Source organism: Oryctolagus cuniculus, chromosome 2 (assembly GCF_051225735.1).
Source record: "Oryctolagus cuniculus isolate XC-2025 breed Fujian yellow rabbit chromosome 2, ASM5122573v1, whole genome shotgun sequence".
NCBI classification, from domain to species: domain Eukaryota; kingdom Metazoa; phylum Chordata; class Mammalia; order Lagomorpha; family Leporidae; genus Oryctolagus; species Oryctolagus cuniculus.
Window position 1 is genome coordinate 139,534,811 of NC_142868.1, and position 26,552 is coordinate 139,561,362.

The window sequence follows — 26,552 nt, forward strand, 5'->3', positions numbered from 1 at the left end:
TTGTTGAATGTTTATAGATATCTGTTAAAGGTTCTAGCCTAAATCATAACACAACTCATGTGTGACCCTCAGTCAAAATAATGCGATTTTCATTTAAACATCCAAAGGACACATGCAAATGCATTTCTCAGACTGAGAAGTGGATAAGGAAAAAATGCCTTATATATGCCTTTTTAAAAAATGAGCATTTTAATTTTATGATTAAAAAACTCCTTAAAAATAATATACCTGGGAAAAACGTTACACACATTTAGCTCAGAAACTTTCCCCTAAATATTCTGTAATATATTAATATCAAATAGTAACGTGGTGAAGAAACTCAGATTAAACGGTGGAATAAACAATGTCACTTCTTGGTCTTTCTTGACACATTCACTGGGTAGTAGTTTATGCTTAAAATACTTTCCCTCATTAGTCCTGACTCAGAAACAAGGTAGCTCAGGGTGGGGGGAGGGAGGAGATGGGGCCACAGATCTCATTAGGGTACAGCACTGAGCCTTAATAGAAAAGACGCATGCTCAGCATGTGGAAAAACAATTAGTACAAAACAGAATAAAGTTCTCCTGTAAGGAGCATGAACAGACTGCCTTTAAAAACACCATGGCCTCTTACAACACTAGGCTAAGGACTTATCAAAAGGAGTGAGCTCCCAGAAAACGTTCGTTCTCTCTCTCTCACACACACACACACACTCACACACGGAGTCAACATTTCAAAAGGAACAACTAGTTAAAATAGTCGCAGGCTGTTTTTTCATCACACCTCTCCTGCCAGCTTGCTTTCTCTCTCGAACATAACTTTTCTCCGTGTGCTTTTCTGGACCGCACGTCTATTGTAGTCTGAGTTTGCTGGGGAGGTAACTGCCATCAGGGTGGCTACACTCCTAAAGGGGATGCGTGGGCAACGTTTCTTGCCATATTTTTCCAAAATTAAACGCTGCAGCAGCCCGGCCAGGGGCAGCTCGCAGACTAGGAGGAAAAGTACCGAGTTGGCCGGGAAGGTCTTCGCGAGAGCGGGCTGCGGCCGGCTGCCTCGCCAGTCGGGCTCGGGACCGGCCTGGGGTCGCAGCACCGGTGACAACAGTCCGGGGGCGCCGTGCGGCTCTGAAGGGGGGGTCCACGCCCGCACGCACACGCAAGGATACTTTGCAGTCTCTCTAGCCCCAAGGATTTCGGAAGCGGCGTCCGGGCGGTTCCGACACCGCGAGGCCACTCCTCTGCTCTTCCTCCCCCACCAGGCCCCCGCTGCCAGGCCAAGTCCCCTCAGGGGGCTGCTCGCGCTCCCCAGGCGCTTCCGCCCTCCCGGGGGCACCCGCGCACTTCCTCCTTCCCCTCCATGCCAGGCCTTCCTCCCCGGCCGCCTACCAGCCACATGACAGGAAGGGCTCCGCCACGCGACGTCACCGCCGTCCGCGCCCCCGCCCCCGGCTTCTCTCCGCCCCGCACGCACGCAAGGGGCGGCAGGCGGAGGGGCGGACGTGGTCCGCGCGCTCGGCGCTCCCCAACCAGCAGTCGCCAGAGCGTCCCGGCGGCCGCCGCTGAGGCGGCGCGCGGGTTCCCGGATGTACGGGGCTCGTGGAAGCCCCGCCCCGCCGCCGGCCCCGCGCGCGCCCCCGCCCTCCGCCCCGCGCGCGCCGCTGCGCTCGGCCCTCCCCTCCCTCTCCCGCCCTCCCCTTTTTTCGTGCCTTGAGGTTGCGGGTCAGCGCGAGCCACTGCAGTGAGTCCGTCACGGCTCCGGAGCGAACGCGAGGCAGCAGCCCCCGAGCCGCCTGGCCCTCTGGGTCCCGCTCGCCGTTCCTTCCTTCCTCCCCGCCTCTCGCCGCCTCTCCCGCGCTCTCTGTCTCTAAATCTCGATCTTAATTTCTTCCCCCCGGCCCTGCCCGCTTCCTCGCGTGCCCAGTCACCCGGCCGGCGCGGGCCCCGCGGCGCCGCCTCCCCTCCCCCACCCGCACCCCCTCCCCGCGGGCGTCCCGAGGGCCGCCGCCGGGCCGCCGCCGCTTCCTGCAGGAGCTGGTCCGAACGCCGACACTCTTCCTCCAAGAGCGAGCCGCCGACCCGCCGAGCAAAATGGTGAGACCTTGGCTTCCCGTGCACGTCCCTCCTCCGCCCTCCGCGGACGGGATCGGGATCGGGATCGGGGGCGGGGGGCGAGCTCCGACGCCGCTCGTCGGCTGTCCCCGCTGGAAAATTCCAGAGACCCAGGCCCGGCCCGTGCGGCCGGCGGAGGCGGCGGGCCAGCTGCGTGACAGGACGGCGGGCCTGCCTGAGGCTGCACCGGGGACCCCCGCGCCCGCCCCCGGGTCTCCGCGGGCGGCCGCCGGGAGTCGCCCGGGTCCCGACCCCCGCCGCCCCCGCCCCGGCGCGGGTCCCCTGCAGCCCACGTTCCCTCTCTCTGTGGAGCTCCCCCTTGCGCCCCCGGACTTACTCTGTTTGGCAAGTTGGAGGGTATTCCGTGAGCGGGTGGAAATCATAATAGGTGGCAAATGGCGCTTTATGTAAGACCCACTTTCTCTGCGGAGCTGCTCTCGCTCCCACTCACGCCCCGTTTGGGAGCCGAGAGCCTTGGCAGGAATCCTGCCCCTCTGCCGGCGGTGGTGGCTTCGCGGCTGTTTGCAGCCGCAGGGGGCTTTCTGTCGCCGCCGCTGCTCTCGGTGCACGGGCGAGCCGGAAAGGTCCAAGGTGGAGCCGCGAAAACACGGGCCAGCCCGGCCTCGGAGCGGTGGCGATGCTGGCTTGGGAATGCTTCCCCACCCGCGAGCGTTTCTCAGCCGCTTCGTGGCCTTCGTGTAGGTCTCTCCCGGGGTGGTTGTTTTTGAATCATGGCGATTTAAATTTGTCTTTCCTTACCCTCACATTAATCCCTAGGTAGAATTCGCTGCTGTAGTGTTTCAGGCCGACGCTAGGGGTGTGTCTCCCGCCTCTCTGGCTCTCGCCAAGAAATCTACGACGCCCTTTTAGCCGGCTACCGCGCCGGTGCTCTCGCTCCGGGCAGCCCGTGTCGTTTCCTCTTTGTAACCGAGAATTGCATACGTGGGAGAGAAAACTCGCGGTGCTGTTCCCTGAATATCAGATACCCGAACGTGTGATTCGGTTGGTGCACTGTCTCTCAAAGTCTTGGAACAGTTGTCTGAAGATGTTTAGACAGTTTGAAGCAGTTTCTTGCACCTTTTAATTGTATGGTGTTCCACCCTCTAGGTAGGACTTAGCTATTTCAGAATTTACTGGTGGCTTAGTGAAGAGAGGAATTCTATTGTTTGCAATTGAAAATCAATCCGGGGGTGGTTATGAAAGAAGAGTTTGATATTAGAATATTTAAATCAACTTTTATTTAAAATATAGGACAAATGATTAAGTTTGTGGGCATAATGAGAATGCAGATTAAGAACATACTGAATCAAAGATTCGTGATTTTGGTGAGTACAGGATGTTTTTCCCTGCCAGCTCTGGTCTGGATACAGCTCAGACACAACTTCAGTCCTCAAAGCCACAAAATTTAGGCTTTCCTAGACTGTGACAGAAAACAATTTATTAAGACCAGAGCCAGTCTTTTTGTTGGCATACTCTGGAAGTTAGGGATTTTTTTTTTTCACTTTAGTTCTTTAACAGAACTTATTGCACACATTTTACTTGAACATCAAGATATAGGTGGTCTTTGTTGGTTGCAGTGAATGCTTTTACTTAGGATACATTTTGAGTAACAGTGATCCGACCTTTTTTTTGTATCTTATATAGCAAAATGAGCTGGCTTCCAAACAGTTTTTTCTCTACTTGTGTACTCCCTTCCATATTTCTGAACAACAGACTGAATTTGGGAAATCTTCCTTTGCTCTCAAATTTCTTACCTTTCTCATACTCATTGTTTCCGTATTTTAAAAAAAAAATTAAGATGTACCATATGATACTGTTTTCTTCTAGGTTATTATATTCCTCTTTCCAGTTCTCTGATTTATTCTTGGCATGTTTCTCTTCCATCCTCGCAATACTATTTCAGAACCTACATAATTCATGGTGACAGCAGCTTCTCAACTTCAAGATTATTTTGGTTTGAAAATATCAAGACCATACCCATAACTGAACTTTGCCATGTAGGATACTGATTAATTCAAATAAGTTAGATTTTGGAATGATGTGGTTAGTTTTTCCAGTTAATTAAATGTACAGTCCTAAAAATTTTCATTCCATTTGGGAAACCTTCATATTAACTTAGTATAATGAACATATTTACATTTTTGTCTACAGACTTTGTAATATCAATTTATTAATATCACTGATTAATTCAAGTAAGGAGAAAGCAGGAGGGTTTGTAAGACGTAATTGAGTTCCACAAGGAATTTGTTTTTTTTGGACAAGCATTTCAATAGTTGCTACCTTAAAAGTAGTCCTCATTTTCCTGTGTGTTAAAATCTTTCCGTCCCTTCACTCCAGTTTGAGTTTTAAACTGTGGAGCAACCAAGAGGAGGAAGATTATGAGTACATATATAAAAATCTGACAGTTCTGAGCTCCTGGGAATCTCCCTGAACCAGGATTTTGTTGGAGTAGATAATATGGCTTTTGTTCTGGATACTTATGTGAATATGATGTAAAGGTAATTGCTCTTTAAGGCTACCTTAAAATTTATAAAGAGCCTTTTAATGTCTTTGCACTTTTACCATTTTATTAAAGTTGTCACCATCTGTATGATTTGTAACTAGTTAATGTAAAACAAATTTACTGTTATCTATAATTCCACTCAGAATTGTAAACAGTACAGTTGTAATCTAGTACACTCGGTGACAAGAAAGACTACTTTTTTTTTTTTAAGAAAAAATAAAAATCTTATGGCCAGCAGAATTAAAATTCATGTCAGTCATGTGAAGAAAATTTTTTCTACTCATTGTGAGGCATAAAGGATGAGAAAATTAGGATGGCTCAGGGTACAGGAAAGATGCAGGGTACTAGGTCATTCAGTAGAGAGAGAGAGAAACAGGTATGGAAGGATCAGGAGTTTATAATAGATAATAAGGCAGTGTAAAGAAGTCAGTTCAGGCCAGATTAAGCAAGTGAAGCAGACCCTGGCCCTGGAGTTTGGGGCAGACAACAGGGATTTATTCACATCAACAAATAACTTACAGATTTTGTCTGTTATTCACAGAGTACCATGCTTTCTTTTCTTTCTTTCTTTTTCTTTCTTTTTTTTTTTTTAAGATTTATTTTATTTATTTGAAAGAGTTGCAGAGAGAGAGAGAGAGAAAGGTCTTCAATCTGCCGGTTCACTCCCAGGTTGTCCACAATGATCAGAACTGAGCTGATCTGAAGCCAGCAGCAAGGAGCTTCTTTTGAGTCTCTCCTCACACGGCTGCGGTGGCCCAAGGACTTAGGCCGTCTTCTGCTTTCCCAGGCCGAAGCAGAGAGCTGGATTGGAAGTAGAGCAGCTGGGACGCCCATATTGGATGCAGGTGCTGCAGTCCAGGGCTTTTACCCGCGGCGCCGCAGCGCCACCCAAGTACCATGCTTTCTGTTGTGGAAGATCTTAAAATAATTAAGGCGGGTTTTCTGCTTTCACTTTATTAGAGAATATAAGACAAATGCCAGTAGCTATGAAATAAAGTGGTACTGATGTGTTTCATGGATAGCAAATACAAAGCCTGATGGAAATTAGGGAGGGAGGAAGATCAGTGTCATGGGATTGGGGAAAGTTTTTTTTTTTAAAGATATATTTTTTTATTTATGTGAAAGAGAGGGAGACAGAGATCTTTCATCCACTGACTCACGCCCCAGATGGCTGGGCCTGGGCCAGACCGAACATGGGTACAGAGGTCCAAGGACTTGGGCCATTTTCCACTGCTTTACCGGGACATAGCAGAGAGCTGGATTGGAAGTGGAGCAGCCAGGACTCCAATCTGCATCCATTTTGGGATGCTGGCACTGCAGGCCAGGGTTTAATCTGTGCCACAGCGCCACCCTCCCTGGGAAAGGTTTTTATGAAAGAGGTAATAATTGAGCTGGGTCTAAACCAATTATTAGAATCGCAGTAGACGGAGTTGGAGCTTTCCAGAGGAAGGCTTTAAATCTTTAAAGAAGAAAGAAACAATGTGGGGCCGGTGCTGTGGTACAGCGGGTTACCGCCCTGGCCTGAATCGCTGGCATCCCATATGGGTGCCGGTTCTAGTGCCGGCTGCTCCTCTTCCAGTCCAGCGCTCTGCTGTGGCCTGGGAAGGCAGTGGAGGATGGCCCAAGTCCTTGGGCCCCTGCATCTGTAAGGGAGACCCGGAGGAAGCTCCTGGCTCCTGGCTCCGGGTTGGCATAGCTCCAGCTGTTGCGGCCAATTGGGGAGTGAACCATCGGATGGAGGACCTCTCTCTCTGTCTCTGTCTCTCTGTCTCTCTGTCTCTGTGTGTGTGTGTAACTCTGACTTTCAAATAAATAAATAAATCTTAAAAAATAAAAAAGAGAGAGAGAGACAATGTATAGTTGGACCACAGCATCTCAAAACTTGTTTCCTGGACCAGCAGTTTGAGTATCATCTGTAACCTAGCTGGGCACCATCCTGGAACAACTAAATCTAAAGCTGGATATGAGCCAAGCAGGCTACAGTTTATAGGTCTTTTAGGGGATTATGATGTATGCTAAATTTTGAGAGCCATTGTTTCAAAAATAGCAAGGAATATATTTATTTAAATTTTAGTCAAGCGCCTGTTAATATACCTAGCACTAACTGTACAAAGAACTTAATATTGCCAAGGAACTTAATCAAGTGGGGTAAACAGCACAGTGATTATGCAGTTTGGTATGTACTATTAAACTAAACATGGGGTGTGTGGGAGCACATGGTAGGGAGAGGCTCAGTCCAGACTTAGGTGGGAGTAGGGGGTGAATGTCACTCAAAGAAAGCTTCCTGGAAGAGATGGTGTCTGAGCTGAGTCTTAAAAGGAGAAGTGTTTAGCATCGAGAGCTTATGCTCAAGTCATAGAGGCATGAGCTGTGCAAGCCAGTCAAAGAACTAAGTATGCTTTTTGTCTTACATGGTTTGATTTAGGATTTTTCGATTTCACAATGGTACCAAAAAAAAAAAAAAAATCAGTAGAAACCATACCCATGTACATTTGCCGTTTGTTATAGTAGTGGTGAGTTCCTATACAACCATTCTGTTTTTCACTTTCAGTACAGTATTCAATAAGTTAAATGCATTTATTATAAATAAACTTTATGTTAGATAATTTTACTTGACGATAGGCTAATGTAGGTGTCTGACCACGTTTAAGGTAGGCTAGGCTAAAAAGCTGTGGTGGGTGATAGGTTAGCTGTATTAAATACAATTACAATATTTTAAGCTAATGTGGCAATGTAGCTGCTGCGTGCAAAGCTGGCATCCCATATTTGGAATGCTGGGTTGAGTCCCAGCTGCTCTGCTTCCCATCCAGCTTCCTGCTAATGTGCCAGAGAAGGCAGCAGCAGATGGCTCCTGCCACCATGTAGAAGACCTGGATGGAGTTCCTGGCTTCAGCCAGGGCCATTTCTGGATGTTATGGCCATTTGGGGAGTAACCAGTGGGTGGAAGATCTCTCTCTGCCTTCTGTCACTCTGCCTTTCAAATACATAAATCTTATTAAAAAGGTATTTTCTGGGCTGGCATTGTAGTATAGCAGGTTGAGCCTCTGCCTATGACGCCTATATCTCTTATGGGTGCTGGTTCAAGTCCCACTGCTCCACTTCCAATCTGGCTCCCTGCTGATGCGCATGGGAAAGTAGCAGGGAATGCCCTGCCACCTGTGTGGGAGACCTGGAAAAAGCTCCAAGCTTGGGGCTGGTGCTATGCGCAGCCAGTTAACGCCCTGGCCTGAAACACCTGCATCCCATATGAGCGCCAGTTCTGGTCCTGGCTGCTCCTCTTCTGATCCAGCTCTCTGCTGTGGCCTGGGATAGCAGTAGAAGATGGCCCAAGTCCTTGGGCCCCTGCACCCGCGTGGGAGACCCAGAAGAAGCTCCTGGCTCCTGGCTTAGGATCAGTACAGCTCTGGCCATTGCGGCCATCTGGGGAATGACCCATTGGATGGAAGACCTCTCTCTGTCTCTACCTCTCTCTGTAACTCTTTCAAATAAATAAAATAAATCTTTAAAAAAAAAAAAAAAGCTCCAAGCTCCTGGCTTCAACCTGGCCAAGCACCAGCTGTTGTGGCCATTTTGGGGGTGAAAAGCGGATGCAATATATGTTCCTTTCTCTTTCTCTGCCTCTCCTCTGTAAATCTGCCTTTCAAATAAAAAAAAAAAAGGGTAATTTCAATTTATAGTGGGGTTTTTGAGAATTAATCAAGGCTAAAGAGTGTAGGGGGTAGGGAAAGAGCATCAGATAGATAAATTTGAGGCTGTCATAGAGGGGCTTATATAAAATATGAAGGAGTTAAAATTGTTTCCCTAAGGCTGGCGCCGTGGCTCACTAGGCTAATCCTCCGCCTGCGGCACCGGCACCCCGGGTTCTAGTCCTGGTTGGGGTGCTGGATTCTCTCCAGCTCTCTGTTGTGGCACAGGAGTGCAGTGGAGGATGGCCCAGGTGCTTGGGCGCCTGCACCCGCCTGGGAGACCAGGAGGAAGCACCTGGCTCCTGGCTTCGGATCAGCGCAGCGTGCCGGCCGTAGCGGCCATTTGGAGGGTGAACCAATGGAAAAAGGAAGATCTTTCTCTCTCTCTCTCTCTCTCTTCTCTCTCTCTCTCTCTCACTCTCACTAACTCTGCCTGTCAAAAAAAATTGTTTCCCTAAAAGCAGTGGGAAGTTATTGTTTTAAAAAATATTTATTCATTTGAGAGGCAGAGAGAGAACGTCTGCTCCTTTAGCTGCTGACTCACTTCCAAATGCCCTCAGTGGCCTGGACTGGGTCAGCTAAATCCAAGAGCTGGGAACTCAGTTCAGGTCTCACACATGAGTGGCAGGAACTCAATTACTTGAGCCTTCACTACTGCCTTCAAGGGTCTGCATTAGCAGGAAGCTGGAGTCAGGAGTCAGAGCCAGGTATTGAACGTAGGGTCACCAATATGGTATGTGGGAATCTTAACTGGCAGGCTGTGTGCTCATCTCAGATAGCTGTTTTTAAGCAGACTAATATTATCTCATTAACTTTTTAAAGATGAGTCTGATGACCTAGTGAATGTAGACATGAGGTTGCTTAAGAAATAAAGTAAGTCATGAGAAATAAGGACTGGAGGGGCTAGCATTGTAGCACAGCAGGTTAAGCTGCCACTTGTGGTGCTGACATCCAATATCAGAGTGCCAGTTTGAGTCCCAGCTGCTCCGCTTCAGTTCCAGTTCCTTGCTAATGTGTGTGCCTGGGCAGGCAGTGGAAGACGGCTTACATACTTGGGCCCCTGCCACCCACGTGGGAGACTCAGATGGAGCTCCTCCTGTATTTGGCCTGGCCCAGCCCTTGCCATTGCAGCCATTTGGAAAGTGAGCGAGCAGATGGAAGATCTGTCTCCCCCCATCACTATGCCTTTCAAAAACTAAGAGAAAAGAAATAAGGACTGGAAAAGAGTACCATATCAGCGTAAATGAAAAGGAAGGACCAGATATGAGAAAAAGTAGAAGAGAGGGCTTGGTGACTATTATTGTGGGGAAGAAAAGGTGTGAATCCTGCTTTGGTTTCTGGTTTTGGTGACTAGGTGGAAGATAATGCTATCCACTCAGCAAACATTTACTAAGCACACACTTGGGTAAGCTTTGGAGAATACTCCCTTTGTTTTTATATATATATTTATATATGTTTGTATGTATATATGTGTGTGTGTATAAAACCCTGTTTGTTAGGGTGCCCACTTTGTTTCATCTCTGTGGTCTTCCTTTATCATTTGGAAATTAATTCTTGGAATGCTGTATTGCAAGATTTTAAGTTTAGTACCTAGCATGATGTGAAATATTAACAGTGACTGTTGCACAGATATTGTGACCTAGGATATTTAGTAAAAAGGAATTTAAAAGCCTAGAGGTCAGAAGAGGCAGCTATTTGAGCAGTAATTCTCAAAATTTGAATCCTGCACTAAGCAACATCAGCATCATCTGGGACCTTGTCAGAAATGTATATTGTCCTAGGAAATACAAGAAAAGGGAGTTTGGGGAAGTGATGAGTTTCTACTTTTGATATGTTAAATTTGAATTAGCTATGTGTTTGGGAGGGCATTTGGACATTGTGGTACAGCAGATTAGGGCACTGCTTGGGATACCCACTTCCTGTTTGGGAGTTCCTGAGTCCCAGCTTTGCTTCTGGTCCAGCTTTCTACTAATGCACGCACTGGGAGGCAGCTGGTGATTCTGCTGTTCATGTTGGAGACCTGGGTGGAGTTCCAAGCTCCTGGGTTTGGTCTGGCTCAGCCCTGGCTGTTGCAGCCATTTGGGAAATGCACCAGCATATGGAAGAGTTTCCCCCATCACTCCCTCTCCCCCTTATTGCTCTGCCTTTCTAATATATAAATATAAACAAAGTGAAAAAAAGTCATAGGTTGTTATGACCAACAGGTAATTGGTTATCTAGAGCTCAGAAGAGATCTATAGGTAGGCTTTTAATCTAGCAGTTAAGGTATACTGGTTAGGATACCTTTTTTCCATATGGGGGTGCCTGGGCTCAAAATCCAGCTTCTGATTTCAGTTTCCTGCTAACTGGACCTGAGGGGATAGTAGTGATGGCTAAAGTGATTGGGTTCCTGCCACCCATGTGGGAGATCTAGATTGAATTCTAGGCTCCCAACCTCAGCCCAGTCCAGCTCAGGCTGTTCAGGCATTTGGGAAATGAATCAGAAGATGGGGTCCTACCTTTCTCCTTTTATGGCTCTGTTTCTCTGCCTCTCAAAACAGACAAAAAGAATAGAGGTCTGGCTTTTGCATTAAAGATTTAGGCATTGTCTGTATATCTGAATAATCATGAAATTCCACAGAGAATATGAAATAAGAAACCAGGAGGGTGAACTCTTAACTGTGTTAAGAGGCAGGTAGAGGGTGAGCTTGTGATGGTTGCCTGAGAATGAGTAGTCAGAGAGATAGTTGGGAAATGACGTGAGTGAGGAAAGATTAAAATGAGTTACAAGGAGGAAGTTGGCAGTGAATAGATGCTGCAGAGATTAGGAAAGAACTTGAAAGTGTCCTTTGGAGGCATCATGAGAGTTCTGGTGCTTTGGCAGTAATAATTTGCTGTAATGGTGGCCAGGGAAGTCATGATGTATTGAGTACAGCCAGACATTGAGCATACACTGTCCATTAAAGCTTTGAATAGAAGAAGAGAAGGGGGCCAGCACTGTAATGTAGTGGGTAAAGCCGCCGCCTGCTGTGCCGGCATCCCATATGGGCATCAGTTCGAGACCTGGCTGCTCCACTTCCAATCCAGCTCTCTGCTATGGCCTGAGAAAGCAGTAGAGGATGGCCCAAGTCCTTGGGCCCCTGCACCCGTGTGGGAGACCCAGAGGAGGCTCCTGGCTCCTGGTTTCCGATCGGTGTAGTTCTGGCCATTTCAGCCAGTTGGGAAGTGAACCAGCAGTTGGATGGAAGACCTCCCCCTCCCCGAAGCCCTCTCAAATAAATAAATCTTAAAAAGAGAGAAGATGAAAGCTAGAGAATTAAGGTTTTAGGAAGGATTTATTTTTGAGTCAAAGGAATAAGCTGGGAAGAAGGAAAGCTGTATTTTGAATCTTTTCAAAGGGAAAGAGTGAGATTATTGACAGTTTGATGTATCCAAGGAGGCAGAAGGGAATTAGGAGGAAAGATTTTTGTCATTCTTTAAAAATGAAAGGGGGAGGAAATAAAGATGAAAACACTTATAGGTCATATGAGAATTTGGGCTGGAAAGGAAGTCATGTGTTAAATTGCAAATGGCTTTAGCTTACTTCAGTTTGGTTCCATTGGGGACCACTGATTAATCTGGAAATAAGATGCTGGGTGACTTGGAAGAAGTTGAAATTGTAGGTAGGAATGTTGCTTTGTGGCATTACAGGTATGAAGTCAAGCACAGAGTTGAAAAGAGTTGGAAACTGACTTATGAGAAACAGAATCTTAAAAGAATTTCACAATCTGGTGATTGGCTATAAAGATAGCTCTGCGTTGTTTGTTTATTAAGAAGAATTTTTTTTAAAGATTTGTTTATATGGAAGGCAGAGTTAGAAGACAGGCAGAGAGAGAGAGAGCTTCCATCCACTTGTTCACTCTCCAAATGTCTGCAACAGCTGGGACTGGCCAGGCCGAAGTTAGGAGTTTCTTCCGAGTCTCCCATAAGACTTGGGCCATCATCTGCTTTTTTTTTCCCTGAGTGCATTAGCAGAGAACTCGATTGGAAGTGGAGCAGCCAGGACTTGAATTGGCTTCCATATTGGGAATGCTGGCGCTGCAGACAACAGCTTAACTTACTGTGCCACAAGCTTCCCTGGAGAAGAAATTTTTTTTAAGTTATTTTTGTTTATTTGAAAGACAGATATTCCATCTGCAGGTTCAATCCCCAAATGGTTACAACACAGCCAGGGTTCTCAGGCCAAAGCCAGAATCCTAGAAATCTATCCAGGTCTCACACATTCATGGCAAGGACTCAAGTATGTGAATCATGATCTGCTGCCTCCTAGTGTGTGCATTAACAGGAAGGTGGATCAGAAACTGAAAGAAAAAAAAGAAAAGAAGAAGGAAAGAGGGTGGGAGGGGGAAAAGGGAAGGGAGGAAGTGAGAATCATTATATTCTTAGAATTATATCTACAGATCACATTTAATCTGTTAAAAAAATAATCAAAATTTAAAAACTATGGAAAAATAAAAGGGCCAGTGCTGTGGCTCAATGGGTTAAGGCCCTGGCCTGCAGTGCCGGCATCCCATATGATTGCTGGTTCTAGTTCTGGCTGCTACACTTCTGGTCCAGCTCTCTGCTAATGCATCTGGGAAAGCAGTGAAGGATGGTCCAAGTGCTTGTGCTCCTGCACCCGTATGGAAGACTTGGAAGAAACTCCAAGCTCCTAGCTTCAGCCTGGCTCAGCTCTGGTCATTGAGGCCATTGGGGGAGTGAACCAGTGGATAGAAGACCTCTCTGTGTCTCTACCTCACTCTGTAACTCTGCCTTTCAAATAAATAAAAACAGATCTTTAAAAAAAAAGCAGCAGCATACCTGGGACTCAAAGCTGGGCACTTTGATAAGGGATGCAGGTGTTCCAAGTAGTGACTTAACTGCTGTGCCACTTATTCCACCTCTCTGCTGTTGTCACTTAAAGTTGGAAAGTAGGACTGAGTTGTTGGTTGAAAGAGGTGTTAGAAGAAGGTGAGTTTGATTGTTTTGTTTTGTTTTTAAGATTGATTTATTTATTTGAAAGGCAGAGTTACAGAGAGAGTTCTTCTACCCACTGGTTCACTTCCCAGATGGCCGCAACGACCAGAGCTGCACAGATCCGAAGTGAGGAGCCAGGAGCCTCTTCCGGGTCTCCCACATGGGTGTGGGGGCCCAAAGACTTGGGCCATTTTCTGCTGCTTTCCCAGGCCATAGCAGAGAGCTGGATGAGAAGTGGAGCAGCTGGGACTTGAACTGGTGCCTCTGGGATGCCAGCACTGCTGGTGGTGGCTTTACCTGCTACACCACAGCACCAGCCCCACAGTTTGGTTTTAAGACAATGAATTTGATGGACTTCAGACATTCCAGTGTAGTTATTTAACAAAAAATTTTGACAATATACTTGGGAAAGAAATAGAGTTACGATATTTGAGTCAAGTTGCTAGCTATGGGAGGGTTGTAAGGATGAGGATTGAGAAGAAACTGATTGGAAACAGATATTTAGCTTAGTGTTTTAGACATCTCGTTCCCAATTGGAATACCTGGGTTTGATTTCTGACTCTGGCTTCTGACTAGCAGTGATGGCTCAAATAAGTGTATTCCTGCTACCCTTGTCGGAGATTTGTATTGGGTTCCCTGTTCCTAGGTCTGGCTCTGGCTTGGATCAGCCCCAGGCATTGTAGGCACTTGGGCAGTGAAATCAGCAAATGGGAGCCTCTCTTTGGTCCTTGTTTCTCTCTGCCTCTCCAATAAATAAAATTATACAAATAGAGGGACTGGGATTGTGGCACAACTGGTAAAGCCACTGCCGACAGCGCCAGCATCCCATAAGGGCATTGGTTCCTGTCCTAGCTACTCCACTTCCTATCTAGCTTACCTGCTATTGGCCTGGAAAAAGCAGCAGAAGATGGCCCAAAGTTTGGGCCCTGCCACCTACATGGGAGACCTGGATGAAGCTCCTGGCTTCAGCCTTGGCCATTATGGCCATCTTAGTAGTGACATGATGGAAGGAAGATCCTTCTGTCTTTGTAATTCTGACTTGCAAATAAGTAAATAAATCTTTAAAAAAAAGATAATAGTGGAATTGTTCATTTGAAAACTATTGGTAATCTTTTTTTTAAAGATTTATTTATTTATTTGAAAGAATTACACGGAGAGAGATGGAGAGGCAGAGAGAGAGGTCTTCTATCCACTGGGTCACTTCCCAATTGGCCACAATGGCTGGAGCTGTGCTGATCCAAAGCCAGGAGCCAAGCTCCTCTTCTGGGTCTCCTACATGGGTGCAGGGGCCCAAGGACTTGGGCCATCTTCTACTGCTTTCCCAGGCCATAGCAGAGAGCTGGATCGGAAGAGGAGCAGCCGGGACTAGAACTGGCGCTCATATGGGATGCCAGTACTGCAGGCAGCGGCTTTACCTGCTATGCTACAGCGCGGTCCCCTATTGATGATCTTTATGCCAGTAACTCAGTTAACTTTTATGTGATAAAAATAAGATTGCAAGTAATGTTAGCTCTCAACGTCTTTGGCTTTTTATGGATATTTTCCAAATATTTGATATATAATAGATATTAAGCAGTGTTAAAGAAGGAATAGGTGAATGAATAAAGGAATAGGTTCCTGAGATATTGGGGCAGTGTCCCTTTTTTTGAGACATTTATGAAAGAAGGTCAAAGGATAGTTAACTGTCAGTGATTTACTGTTCGAGTAAGTTCTTTTTGAGATGGGGTATGATATGGATACTGTTTAGAATTAGAAAAGAGAAACCGTGATAGGGAGCCGTAAGAAAGAATAATGAATGGAAAAAACCTTATAAGAAATAGAAAAAGAGGATAAAAGGAAAGGATGGGGAGATTAGATCATGGCCACATTTTTTTTTTCCTTTCATGTTATTTATTTGATCTCAAAATGTAGAGAGAGACAGACAGACAGACACACCTTCCATTCACTGGTTCACTTTCCCATGTGGCTGCAACTGCCAGGGCTGGGCCATGCCAAAGCTAGGAGCCTGGAGCTCCACCCAGATCTCCCACTTGGTTGGCAGAGTCCCAAATAATTGAACCATCATTTGATGCCTCCCAGAATGCATTAGGAAGGAAATGGATGGGAAGTGGAGTTGCTGGAACTTGAACAAGCACATTGATATGGGATACAGACCTCCCAGTCTTCCACATCCCCACAGGCTTACTAATGTGGAGCTCATGCCAGGTGGCCTAAGTCATCTCAGAATGTTGGGATGGTATGATTTAAGATGGGATTGAGGGTGAGGACTGCAATATAGCGTTATGTAATCAACTTTGGGGAATCTGATAGTTAGCTAGGTACTAAGCAAATATTACTAAATAGTAGATAGGACTAGACCTAGGAGAGGGCAACAGTGGACTAGTGACCTAGGAAGCAGAAGTTCTAACAGGAACAGAGCTTAATACATTGCCCATCTTTGCTCGAATAACTCAGAATTATTTGTGCTTCTGATCAAGTTACATAAGTCTAAAAGAAACCCTTTTCTGAGTTCATACTTTATGGAGGGGGAACATATAGTTAGAAGAACAATATTCTTCTTTTAAAGATTTATTTATTTGCTTGACAGGGAAAGAAATAGAAGAGAGACAGAAAGATACTCCATTCGCTGGTTCATTCCCCAAATGGCCTCAATGGCCAGGACTTGGTCCCAGCCAAAGCCAGGAGACAGAAACTCTATCCATGTCTCCGATGTGTGTGGCAGGGGCCCAAGCATGTAGGCCATCTACTGATGCTTTCCAGACACGTTAGCAGAGGCTGGATCCATAGTGGAACAGCTGGGACTTGGTGTGCCACAATGCCGGCCCCTTCACTTTACGTTTTATTTTATTAAGTATTAACTGCAAGGATAATATAAAAGGAGAAAATGACTACTGAAGTGTGGTCTATGTTTTATTTCAGGCTTGCCAGATTAAAATTTCTTCTTTGGTAAAAAACTAGGCCTTTTCTCCAATAGCTGTCATCCCCCTCCCCTTTTTTTTAAAGATTATTTGTTTATTTGAAAGGCAGAGTTTCGGGGGAGGGGGAGATCTTAAATCCGCTGGTTCACTCCCCATTTGGCTGCAAATGGCTGGAGCTGCAACAATCCAAAACCAGGAGCCAGGAGCTTCTTCCAGGTCTCCTATGTGGGTGCAGGGGCCCAAGGACTTGGGCCATCTTTTACTGCTTTCCCAGGCCATAGCAGAGAGCTGGATTGGAAGTGGAGCAGCCGGGACTCAACCGGCACCCATATAGTATGCCAGCATTGCAGGCGGCAGCCTTACCCGCTAGGGAACAGCGTCTGCCCCCTCCCCTCTCTTACTTTCTGAATACTGTCTCCTTAGACTCCCATATTCTGAGTTGATAATATAATTATAGCTAATGTATAGATCTGGCACAGGACCAAAATTTTGATGAATGTAGTGTGACTAATACAAGCTTTTGAGCATGTCTTTGGTTTTTGTAGTCTTGTACCATAAGTGTATTTAAAACATTTGAGGATTTCTTTAGGAAATTCTTTAAAATGTAGCACTAATTCAGCAAGTCATAGATATTGAAGTTTCCTTCTTTAGAGAATTTAGCTTAGTTTTGCTGTTTTGTTTTGTTTTTAGAGATTTTTGAGGCTGGCGCTGCAGCTCACTAGACTAATCCTCCGCCTTGCGGCGCCGGCACACCGGGTTCTAGTCCCGGTTGGGGCACTGGATTCTGTCCCAGTTGCCCCTCTTCCAGGCCAGCTCTCTGCTGTGGCCCGGGAAGGCAGTGGAGGATGGCCCAAGTGCTTGGGCCCTGCACCCCTTGGGAGACCAGGAGAAGCACCTGGCTCCTGCCATCGGATCAGCGCGGTGCACCGGCGGCAGCGCACCAGCCGCGGTGGCCATTGGAGGATGAACCAACGGCAAAGGAAGACCTTTCTCTCTGTCTCTCTCTCTCACTGTCCACTCTGCCTGTCCAAAAAAATAAATAAATAAATAAAAATAAAAAAAAAAGATTTTTGAGGGCCAACACTATGATGTAGTGGGTAAAACTGATGTCTGCAGTGTGAGCATCCTATATGAGCGCCAGTTGGAGTCCTGGCTGCTTCACTTCTGATCTAGCTCCCTGCTTATGAAGCTAGGAAAGCAGCAGAGGATGATCCAAGTCCTTGGGCCCCTGCACCCATGTGAGAGACCCGGAAGAAGATCGTGGCTTCTGGCTTCTGATTGGCCCAGCTCTGGCCATTGCGGCCATTTGGGTAGTGAACCAGCAGATGGAAGATTTTTCTCTCTTTCTGCCTCTGCCTCTCTGTAACTCTGCCTTCCAAATAAAATAAACAGATCTTAAAAAAAAAAAAAAAAAAAGATTTTGAGGCTGGCGCCGTGGCTCACTTGGCTAGTCCTCTGCCTGCAGCGCCGGCGTCGCATATGGGCACGAGGTTGTAGTCCCGGCTGCTCCTCTTCCAGTCCAGCTCTCTGCTGTGGCCTGGGAGGGTAGTGGGGGATGGCCCAAGTGCTTGTGCCCTGCACCCGCATGTGAGACCAGGAGGAAGCGCCTGGCTCCTGGCTTCGGATCGACGCAGTGCCAGCTGTAGCGGCCATTTTGGAGGAAGGAAGATCTTTCTCTTTGTCTCTCTCTCTAACTCTGCCTGTCAAATTAAAAAAAAAAAAAGATTTTGAAACCCATTTATAGTATTTTCATAACGAGCATTTTCTACCAACTTTTTGAGTATCCTAATTGGTAGTCCAGTTGATATCCCAAGAAACATTTCTGCAGATAAGATGCCATAGTGACTTGTTTTTCTGTAATGTCATTAAATTGACCTATGATTTGGCTCTATCTCTTGTAAGCAATGCAGAATATTCATTTGTATGTTAGATATACATGGTGGCGCCCTTGCACCCACCAAGCTTCTCCTCTCAGGACGAATCCAGAGCAACAGATATACTTATTTGTATATTGGAATGCAGTTGTACTTTAAAACCTGGGTGCAACAGAATGAAGCATAGCAGTCTATAAAAAGGATCAAACATTTACACTTTTCCCTTATTAGAGCTATCTGATAGTTAAATTTGTCCTTAATCTGTCTCATTTCAGGGATGGTTGTCTTCCCATTCTCCCAAGTATGTGGTCATCAAGTTCCTGATTTAGGCATGCAATAAGCTGGTACCCTCTAATGTTATTTGCTTGTAAGGCATTGTTTAATAAAAATTAGAATAAGTAAAGACTAGCTATATGAACACAGATATGTTTAAGCTCTGGCCTTCTGTCTGGCTGTCATTCTATCTTTACTGTCTTCTAGACTCTTCTAGACCTCTGTTTGCTCGTTTTATTCTTTTTTTTTTTTAATTCACTATGTTCTGTGGCGTCCAGCAGACACTGGCTATATGTGGTTGTTTAAATTTTAGTTAAAATTAAACTTCAAATTCAGTTCCTCAGTCACTTTAGCAATGTTACAAGTGCTCGATACCTACGTGTGGCTAGTGGTTATTGAGTCTTAGCTCGTTTTCTGCTGTTCAAACAGAATAAGTGAGACCAAATAATTTATAAAGGAAGATTTATTTTTTTGAATTCTGGAGCTTGGAAGTTGTTTTGAGGGGCTACATCTGGTAAGGGCCTCCTTGTGGCATCATAACCTAGCAGAAGGCACCATAAGGCTAGAGAGAAAAATCTCATCATGGAGACTCCCACCCAGCTTCAGATAACCATCAGCATGTGAATTTGAGGATTAAGCCTCAATACAAGAACCTTTCAATGGGTCAGATTCAACCCCATAGCATTCTGCCCTTTGCTCCCCAGAAGTCTCTCACATACAAAATACATTCATCCCACCCTAATACCAAAGTCATAACTAGTTCCAACATCAACTCAAGAGCCTTTTCTGAAGTCTTACCTGAATCAGGTAGATACTGGCAAGACTCAACACAATTTATCTCAAAGCAAATTACTCTCCACCTATGAAATGAACAAGTTATGTGCTTTTGGAATACAGTGGTGGAACAGATATAGAGCACACATCAAAAAGGAGAAATAGAAGAATAAATGGTCCCAAGTAAGTCTAAAACAATATTATGGGTTTTTTTTAAATGGTTTTATTATGTATTTGATAGACAGACTTACAAGGAGAGAGAGATCGTCCATCTGCTGGTTCACTCCCCAAAATGACTGTAATGGCTAGGGTTGGGCAAGGTTGAAGTCAGGAGCCTGGAAGTCCAGCAGGTCTCCCACTTGGGTGACAGGGGCCGGAGAACTCGAGCCATCTTCTGTTGCTTTTCCAGAATTAGCAGAGAGGTGGATAGGAAGCAGGGAAGCTGGGATTCCAGCTGGCACCCATATGGGATGCTGGCATTGCAGGCAGCGATTTAACCCACTGTGCCACAACATTGGCCTCCACAGTAAGTTTTAAAGCTGGATAATAATCTTTTTTGTCCCTCAGGTTGGGCACACTGGAGAGGCAGTTGGGGCCCCAAGGCCCTACAGCTCAGCTCAGGCAACAGTTCTCCCATGCTAGCATTGCATACCAACTCTGTACTTCTGGGGTCTCTGAGGTGGCCTCACTGCTACAGCTCACTGTGCATTGCCTTAATGAGGACTCTGTAGTGGCTCCAACCCACATTTCCCCTTGACGTTGCCTTCGTAGGGACTTTTAGTGGTAGCTCTGCCCTTGTGACAAGTCTCTACCTGTTCCCCAGGGACCCTGCAGCATCCTTTGAAATCTAGGTAGAAATTAGGCCACTGCTTGGGATGCTGGCTTCTCTTTTCAGAACCAGCCTGGCTGCTCCACTTTGATACAGCTTCTTGCTAATGTGTCTGGGAAGGCAGCAGAGGGTGCTCCTGTATTTCCTTGCATACAGTTAAAAGTAGTCACACAGCATGAATGCTTTGCTGCTTAGATTTTTTTTCTAACCAGATCTTAATTCATTGTTCTTAAGTTCTGCATTTCATGAAGTCCTAGGGCATGAGCACAGTTCCAACAACTACTGTATAGCAAGGAGGACTTTTCCTCAAGTTTCTTTCTTTTTTTTTTGAAAGATTTATTAATTTGAAAGAGTTACACAGAGAGGAGAGGCAGAGAGAGAGGTCTTCCCATCTGATGGTTCACTCTCCAATTGGCCGCAATGGCCAGAGCTGCACAGATCCGGAGCCAGGAGCTTCTGGGTCTCCCATGTGGGTGCAGGGGCACAGGAATTTGGGCCATCTTCTACTGCTTTCCCAGGCCATAGCAGAGAGCTGGATGAGAAGTAGAGCAGCCAAGTCTTAAACCAGCACCTATATGGGATGCCGGCGCTTCAGGCCAGGATGTTAACCCACTGTGCCACAGTGCTGGCCCCTCTCAAGTTTCTAATACCTTGTTCCTTATTTCCAGCTGAGACTCCTGCTTTTACTGTCTATTTCTGCCACCATTCTGGTCACCACCACTCAAGTAATCCCTCAGAAGTTCTAGTCTTTCTCTGCGGCGCCTCAGAATCACCATAAGTGCTCAGTTCACAGAAACAGGCTTTTTTCTAGTCCTCTCCATATTTTTCCAGCTTCTCTCCACCATTACCCAATTTCAAAGCTACTTCTACGTTTTCAAGTGTTTGTTAAGGAAACAACACTACTTTTTTTTTTTTTTTTTTTTGACAGGCAGAGTGGACAGTGAGAGAGAGAGAGAGAAAGGTCTTCCTTTGCCGTTGGTTCACCCTCCAATGGCCGCCACAGCCGGTGCGCTGCGGCTGGTGCACCGCGCTGATCCGATGGCAGGAGCCAGGTACTTATCCTGGTCTCCTAAGGGGTGCAGGGCCCAAGGACTTGGGCCATCCTCCACTGCACTCCCTGGCCACTGCAGAGAGCTGGCCTGGAAGAGGGGCAACCAGGACTAGAACCCGGTGTGCCAACGCCGCAAGGCAGAGGATTAGCCTAGTGAGCCGCGGCGCTGGCCACAACACTACTTCTTATACTAATTTCTGTTTTAGTATATTTGCTGCTGCTATAACAAAATATCACAGACTGGGTAATTTATAAGGAAAAGAGATTTATTTCTCATAATTCTGCAGGCTGGGTAATTCAAAGCATGGCCCCAGCATCTGGTGACAGGCTTTGTGCTATGTCATTAAAAAGAAAAAGGATTTGCTTCTTTGTTCCTCTTTTTTTTTTTTTTTAAGGTTTATTTATTTATTTGAAGGAAGGGAGAGACAGAGGAGAGATACTCCATCCACTGGTTCACTCCCCACCTGAACCAAGCCTGGGCTGGTCCAGGCTGAAGCCAGGAACTGCACCCTAATCTCCCACATGCACGGCAGGGGCCCAAGTACCTGTCCATACTCCGCTGCCTTCCCAGGCATATCAGCAGGGAGCTGGATAGGAACTGGAGCAGCTGGGGACTTCACACTCAAACCAGTGTTCATGTGGGATGCTGGTGTTGCAGGTGGTGGCCCAGCGATGCTTGCCACAAGGCTCCCCGTCCTCCAACTTTTTTTTTTAGTTTGTTTAAAGATTTATTTATTTGAAAGACACAGAGGGAGAGAGAGAAAACATTCTCATTCTTCTTGACTTTGTAATGTTGGATCTTGTTGGGGACTTGGAATTCTCTCCTTTTTTGTTTTCTGTGACCTTTTCTACTAGTTGCTGTTCTGTCTCTCTGACTCAGTTTTAGACTTCTTGTTAGTCTCTCATCTGGGTTTGGTTCAAGGTCTTCTTAAATAAGATTATATCACTATCCCATTTAAAAATCCCCTGTGTTACAAGAACTAAAATTCTTAACATAGCCCCATATTCTTAATGGGTTTTACCTCGACTTGCTTCTTCTGTCTCTTTCATATTTCCAGTTGCTTTTTATACTCTAGCCACTCAAAACTTATCTATACAGTATTGTTTGCTATGTTTATTCTTCTGTTTGTTCCATCTTCGGAGACTATTACATATGCTATGTTTGGAATGTGTCAAAAACCTCTCTCTCAGTTAAGTGGCTGAGCCTCCCAGACCCAATAGCAGGCCCAGTCATGTACCTTCTATGTCTGCTTTATAGCACATAATCGATTAGTTTTATAGGTAATTGATTGCTTTCTGTGTCCCTATAATTTAGCATGAACTCTGTGAGTGACAAGGACTCAAGTACTTAAGCCATCATCTTTTGCTTCCCAGGGAGAGCATTAGTAGTAATGCTGGATTGGATGTGGGACTCCATCTCAGCTACTCCCAAATGGGCTGTGGGTGTCCCAAGCAATGCCCTATCCCTTGTGCCAAATGCCTGCCCCTCACATTGGACTATTTCTGTGGTCATACTAATGCTTTTCTCATTTTGCTTCTAGTTCCTAGTTCTTTATTCTGCCTTCCATATTGTCACCAAAGTTTTTCTTCTGAAAAGGAGGTCAGTTGTCACTGCTTTCATTTAAAAGTCAATGCTACATCTTCTAGAATTAGAAATTTAAACTCCTTTGGATGGTATTCATGTCCCAGCCCTTACTTCTAACCATCCTCATGCTTTAACCAAGTTTGTCTGCTTAGGTTCCATGAATGCCTCATTTCCTTTTCACTTGTTAATGCCTGTGTTTGTAATCCAACTTCTATCTGCAATGTCCTTTCTCTTTAGCAAACTCTAAGATCCTATGCTAGTGGTATCTTATGAAAACTTTGAATTCCCCTTAATGCCATGTGTAAGTTGCTTTTCACCATAGTACATCCCACATCTTGTTGTGTCTGTTGCTGTTTCTTTCATTTTTGTAAATCTGGTTCCCATTTGTATATCTCATGTAACGCAGAGGTGCAGTGGAGCTAGCTAAGTTGTAGTTATCCTCTGTATCTGGGAAGAGCATTGCTGTTCTTGTGGATAAAAACTACAATGGGATGGCTACCAGAAAAGAAACTGCTATTGATTCTGCAAGTTTCAGGATATCTGAGTAGAGAGATGTTATTTGTCAGGGTGTTACTCTTAACTTATAAATGGTAAGTAAACTTTCATAGTTAAGAATAACTCAAGATTAATGTGTATTTTTGTTTATTTAAGCTGATTATCCTAATGTTATGGTTTTGCTGTTTTGCAGATTCTAGAAAAGCTGATGAAGTGAGATTGCAATCTAAATATTTGGTTTCCATGTTTTAGCAAACATTTAATGTTCACCTACTGTACTATATATACAGTGTGAGGTACAAAGATGAAAGATAGCTGGAAAGACTTGATGGCATAGATTGAGTCAGCAATGTGGAGGAGAATATTCAATTTGCTAGAAATAGTGCTTCAGTAGAGCCATTATGAGGTGCTAGATTTGCTCTGGCTCCTCTGCTTACCCATTTTGAACTTAATGTGTAGCAGCTATTTGGGCATTTTACTATTCATTCTAGTCGCATTATTCATTGTGTAATATCAAGCAATTACTAACATACCAAAAGATACCATAATTGTTGATTGTTGTTGATTATGTTGCTGTTTTCAGTGGATTTTATTTGATAAGATGTAGATAACATGATATAGTAGGACAGGCATGGAAGATAGATCTAGGAGCCCTTTGTAAGAGTACCCTGAGTTTGTTTTCTGTATAGAAGATGGTTGATAAATTGCAAAATATTTAAAATTTTTTCTAGACTCAAAACTACTGAAAACTAGTATGCTGTATTCCTGGCAGATGAGTTTTGTACTAAGCTCTAATTTCTTTGCTGCCTTTTGTCCAGTAATAAATTGGTTACCAAAGTGGGAAATGTATCAGAGTAATTTTGGCTTTAGATAACAGAATTCTTAGTTGAAGGTGGAGTTATTATTTCACAGAATGAGAAATCTAGACCTAATATTTAGAGCATTGGTTAAAAGATAATCAGTTGCATTAAAAACAAAAGTGTTGTTTACTTTTAAGTCTCTGTAGGTGGGAAGAGGATTGCCACAGTTTCAGATACGAACATCTGACTGAAATAAGTGTCTCTTTATTAGGGAGGAAAATTTTTTCTTGTAAGTCTCAGAGAAGGTTTTTTTGGTATTCTTTATGGAAGCTGCATACTAGAAAAAGACCAAATTCCTTACTGTGACAGTTAAGTTCTTGTAACTTGTCGTTAGCTTACCTTACATCATCAGAGCTTAGGCCTTATCATAGTAAAAACAACCTGATCGATATTTTATTTGATACTCTGAACACAGGTCACAGATTACTGATGGGATTATAGATAGTGAACAAACTATCTGGCTTCTGATTTTACACTGAACCTATTCTCTCACCAGTGTTTATAATTGCCTCATGTTATTAGCCTCACCAAAATATTTCCTCTGCCTAGTTTACTGTAACCAAGAGTCTTATTTCTTTTTTGAAGGATATCATCTTCCTTAGAGCCCTTTCTAGTAAATGAGGATTGTTCATTTTAGGTTACAGGTGGGTGGAAGTTGTTGGCATTGTTTTGGATGGTGGGTTGGGAATTTTTTCTGCAAAGGGCCAGAAAGTATTTAAGGGTTTGTAGGCCCTTCAGTCTGTTGCAGTAATTCAGCTCCTGTTACTGTAGTGTGAAGCAGCTATAGATAATATATAGGCAAGTGAACATGGTTATGTTCCAGTAAAACTGAATTTACAAACATAGGTGGTGGGTCATTTCTTATATATGACACCAAAAGCACAAGCAACAACAGAAAAAAGATAAATCAAACGTCATCAAAATCTGTGCTTCAGAGGACACCAAGATGAAAAGGCAAGCCACTAGAGAAATTTTTGGAGAATCATGTGTCTGATAAGATTTCTACCGAGAATATATGAAGAATGCTTACAGCTCAATAATAAAAAGACAAATAATTTAAAAACAGACAAAAGACAAAGTGGCCATTTTAAAGAAGAAATGTTAAATGCAGAGTTAACCATATTGTGATCTAGTAATTCCATTCCAGGGGTGTGTGTGTGTATATATCCCCAAAAAATGAAATGTGAAATAAAGCAAAAAACTTGTACATGAATGTACATGATAGCATTACCTGTAGTAGCCTAAAAATGGAAATAGTCGAAATAGTCCAGATGTCTGTGGACAGAGATTAATAAATAAAATGAGGTATGTCTGTATAATTAAATATTATTTGGCAGTAAAAAGAAATGTACTAATTCTTGCAAGAACATGGATTAACTTTAAATATATTCTGCTAAGTGCAAGGAGCTACTTAAAATACATACATAATCTACAACATTCAGAATAGGCAAATATGTAGAACCAGAAAGTTAGATTCATTGTTTCCTAGGTAAGGAACGGAGAGTTGACTGCCAGTGGATATAGCTTACTTTCTGAGGGTCATAAAAGTGCTCTAAATTTAATTCTGGTAATGGTTGCAGAATTCTGTGGGTATACTAAAATTATTTGTGTACCTTAGGTGGATGGATTGTATGTTACTGATTGTATCTCAAACTTAAGGTAGTAATCTTGGTTTGGCCTGGGGCAGTGGTTTACTGACCCTTAGGGTGGGTTAGTCTTTATTTTCCCTGAAAGGGCATTTCCTTTTATTTGACTCTATCTTTCATTCATCTCTTCTAATTTCTGTTCTTTAACCTCTTTTCAGATTTCCATTCAAAATTTAAGTATACCTGTCCCACATTTTCCTTCTAGGTTCAATTGTCACTTTAGGTCTTTATGGACATCCTAATTTTGGTGTTCCTTGAACTCCATTTTACTAACCTGTGCTTTCTCTCTACCTCAACTTTTTCTTGTAATCAAGGTCAGTTTAGTTTATTACCATCATCCAAATTGTCCAGCTGCTAAGAATTCCTTAGTTTTGAGATTGCTTTCTCAATTATAGTTATTGAAAGGCAGTACCTGTAGATTTTTCTGTTTTGGGGGATGGATTATATGTGTTTTTCAGTTAAAAGCATAGTATCAAATTAGTACTGTAACACACAAGGAATTGTTGGGCAGTTTCCATGTGAAAAGAATCTGTTTTCCATCCTTTTACTTTTCCTCTTCTTAGCTGTCTCCACCTGTCTGACACCCTCTTATTGCCATGTTTCTGTGATTGTGAATACTGTGTTAGTTATATGAATGACATTTAAAATTGCCATGCCAGAGTGGGTCGCCAGTGATAAGCCACTTGAAAATAAGTGTTCTGGGATGAGAAGAAAATGACTTTAGTAACTTACTGCTCTCTTGTATAATATAGAAAGGCTATGACTTTATGATACACTGGTGAAAATACTACAGGAATTATATTAGCTTGAATTCAAATTCGGTTTTAACCATTACTACCTGTGTGACCCTTAATTAACCTCCCTGATAACTTTTTTTTTTTTCTGATATCTTCTTTTTACCCAGAGAGTTGTTTGGAGGACAAATGAGATAATGAATGTAAAGTATAGCAGAATGTCCGATTCATAAATGTCATTTCACTTTTTTTGCATCCAGTAA

At 44.3% G+C, this 26,552-nt stretch overlaps 2 protein-coding genes across 9 annotated transcripts in view; one reads left to right on the forward strand and one right to left on the reverse strand.

Annotated features, from left to right (window-relative positions):
- Positions 1-2,915, reverse strand: part of PLEK (pleckstrin) — a 133,652-nt gene extending 130,737 nt beyond the window's left edge. For 2 of the 8 annotated variants that reach the window (XM_070069027.2, XM_017340715.4), the window contains exon 1: positions 2,425-2,915. The gene's annotated coding sequence lies outside the window, so the exon portion shown is untranslated. Of the gene's footprint in view, positions 1-1,364; positions 1,519-2,424 lie in introns of those variants that run through there. The other 6 variants (XM_089326353.1, XM_089326350.1, XM_017340714.4 and 3 more) reach the window with 6 other exon arrangements.
- PPP3R1 (protein phosphatase 3 regulatory subunit B, alpha) overlaps positions 1,665-26,552 on the forward strand; it is an 87,473-nt gene continuing 62,585 nt past the window's right edge. Inside the window, exon 1 of the mRNA XM_051842834.3 lies at positions 1,665-2,069. Coding sequence (XP_051698794.1) covers positions 2,067-2,069 — 3 coding nt within the window. The 5' untranslated portion in view covers positions 1,665-2,066. The remainder of the gene's footprint in view (positions 2,070-26,552) is intronic.